The following is a 1,829-nucleotide window of genomic DNA, read 5'->3' as shown; positions in this document are numbered from 1 at the left end:
GAGACTCAACACCACCTTCTGCACATTACTAGTCAATCACTGATTCCGACACCAGGAATTCTGATTGTTCTCTAAGATTCTGAAAAAATACAGCCACTGCTCTGCTTTACAAAACAACAGGATTCACTGTTTATTAGCATGAGACAAACACAAGACATTTGACTGAAACAAAACAAGTTTAAAACACAGCAGATGAAGGATATATGTTCCCATAATATTGCTGGTTTTACTTTACAGTGTGTTTATGGTCCCTCAGGTGAATTTATTGATGTTAAAGTGGATCTGAATATTTATTTACAGAAACTACAACACCACCATCCTCTTGGGAACCTAACAGTGATGCTTTCTGTAGAATGATGTGAAATGTTTTACTCTTAATAATAAAACTTCTACAGTTCTTTGTAATTTTAGAGTCACTCCAGCTGCGCTGAGCTGTGCAGTTAAGAAAAATCTGAGCCTAATAACAAAGTGATTCAGAGTGAATTTCCTCTTCATTTTGCTCCTATTTTTTCAAAGCTACATTCAGATCCGGAGAGGCTCATAAGCACTTCAGCAGGAAGAAGTTGCAGAAAGCTCCCCGGGGACAGTCGCACATCTTCCCGATTCGTGCGCCTTTCCTCACCGCGCACTGCTCTCCAACATCACACTGAGGGGAGAGGGGGAAAAAAAAGTTTGATTACATTTACAAATAAACAAATACAAAAGTTTTGCTAAATTTTAGAGGTGTTATTTTGCATCTACCGTTGGGACTTGGCCAAATTTCTTTTCCCATGAAGGAAGTCGCTTTGCCTGCAGCTTTTCAAGAACTTCTTGGAGAGCGCCAAGCTGAGGTTAAACAGAAAGTCAAGTTGCAAAGTCATTCATGTTATAATTTCATAAATAAATAAAAACAGCAGTCAAAAATATTTTTGTTTTGCAAAAGCACAAATACAGAATTCAATATTTTTATACTTTAAACTTTTTTTTATTATTATTTTAGTTTGGCTCAAACCAGAGTCTCGGTGCAGGAGTTTTGAGGAAAAACAGTAGAATTTCAAGCAAGATTCTGAATATTTTTGCGTGCATTTGGAGTTACTCACCAGCTGCTTCTCACTGGTCAGGTTTGGTCCTTTTGGGTAGAAATCCCGTAGTGCTCTGGGGCTCAGCTCCTCCTCGGACTCTGCGTCCAGAAGTCCCTGCGCCCCGGCGGTGCCGCTGGAGAGCAGCAGCAGCGCGCAGATGAGCGCTCCGCTCAGCAGCCTGGAGCTCTGCATGGTCTGGATTTGTGACAACATGTGGCCCTTTCCCCCGATCTCAAATACTCAGCTTCTCCGCAACAAACACCTTTTTATGTGAAATGCACCATCTGCTTGCTCCACCTTATTCTTTGATTTTTTTTTCACCCCCCTCTTTTTGTCATGCGTAACAGGCGCCTTGGGTGAGTCATCCCGTAAAAGTTGCTGGGCAAAATATGCTCCAAGAAGTCAACAATAACAGCAACTCCGCATGAGGCTGTTACTCGTAGCAATTGATTACTTTGGTGATCAATTGCAGTATAGTAAATCAGAAAACAATTGACATTTATTAACTGTTCATCAGATGATAAACTATTACACTTTGTTTTTGCTTGCTCTTGCTCTAAAATTTCTTGTGGAAGCATTTTATGAATAAATGACTTTAAAATCCCCACCAGTGACATGTTTTAGTTAAGTATCACATCAGATTATGGACTTTATCATTGTAGGTCATTAAAGTCTGGAACCTTTTTACTATTTCCGGAAAAATATGATCTGAAGTGTCCTGACTTTAATCTCTGAGCCATGCCATCATTGTCAAAATGATCACAAAAC

General features: G+C 39.8%; 1 protein-coding gene across 1 annotated transcript; it reads right to left on the bottom strand.

Moving 5' to 3' along the window:
* Positions 1–93: 93 nt before the first annotated feature.
* LOC107091076 (cocaine- and amphetamine-regulated transcript protein-like) lies at positions 94–1,300 on the bottom strand. Its single transcript, XM_015384803.1, has 3 exons — positions 1,080–1,300; positions 742–825; positions 94–646 (listed from the first exon to the last, which is right to left on the bottom strand). Exons 1-3 carry the CDS (start codon positions 1,272–1,274, stop codon positions 539–541), a joined length of 387 nt encoding a protein of 128 aa, XP_015240289.1. The 5' UTR covers positions 1,275–1,300; the 3' UTR covers positions 94–538.
* Between the last annotated feature and the right edge of the window lie 529 nt (positions 1,301–1,829).

This window comes from Cyprinodon variegatus, unplaced genomic scaffold (genome assembly GCF_000732505.1).
Source record: "Cyprinodon variegatus isolate N-32 unplaced genomic scaffold, C_variegatus-1.0 Scaffold324, whole genome shotgun sequence".
NCBI lineage: Eukaryota > Metazoa > Chordata > Actinopteri > Cyprinodontiformes > Cyprinodontidae > Cyprinodon > Cyprinodon variegatus.
The sequence above is the reverse complement of the archived record's forward strand: the minus strand, read 5'-3'. Positions and strand labels throughout refer to the sequence as shown.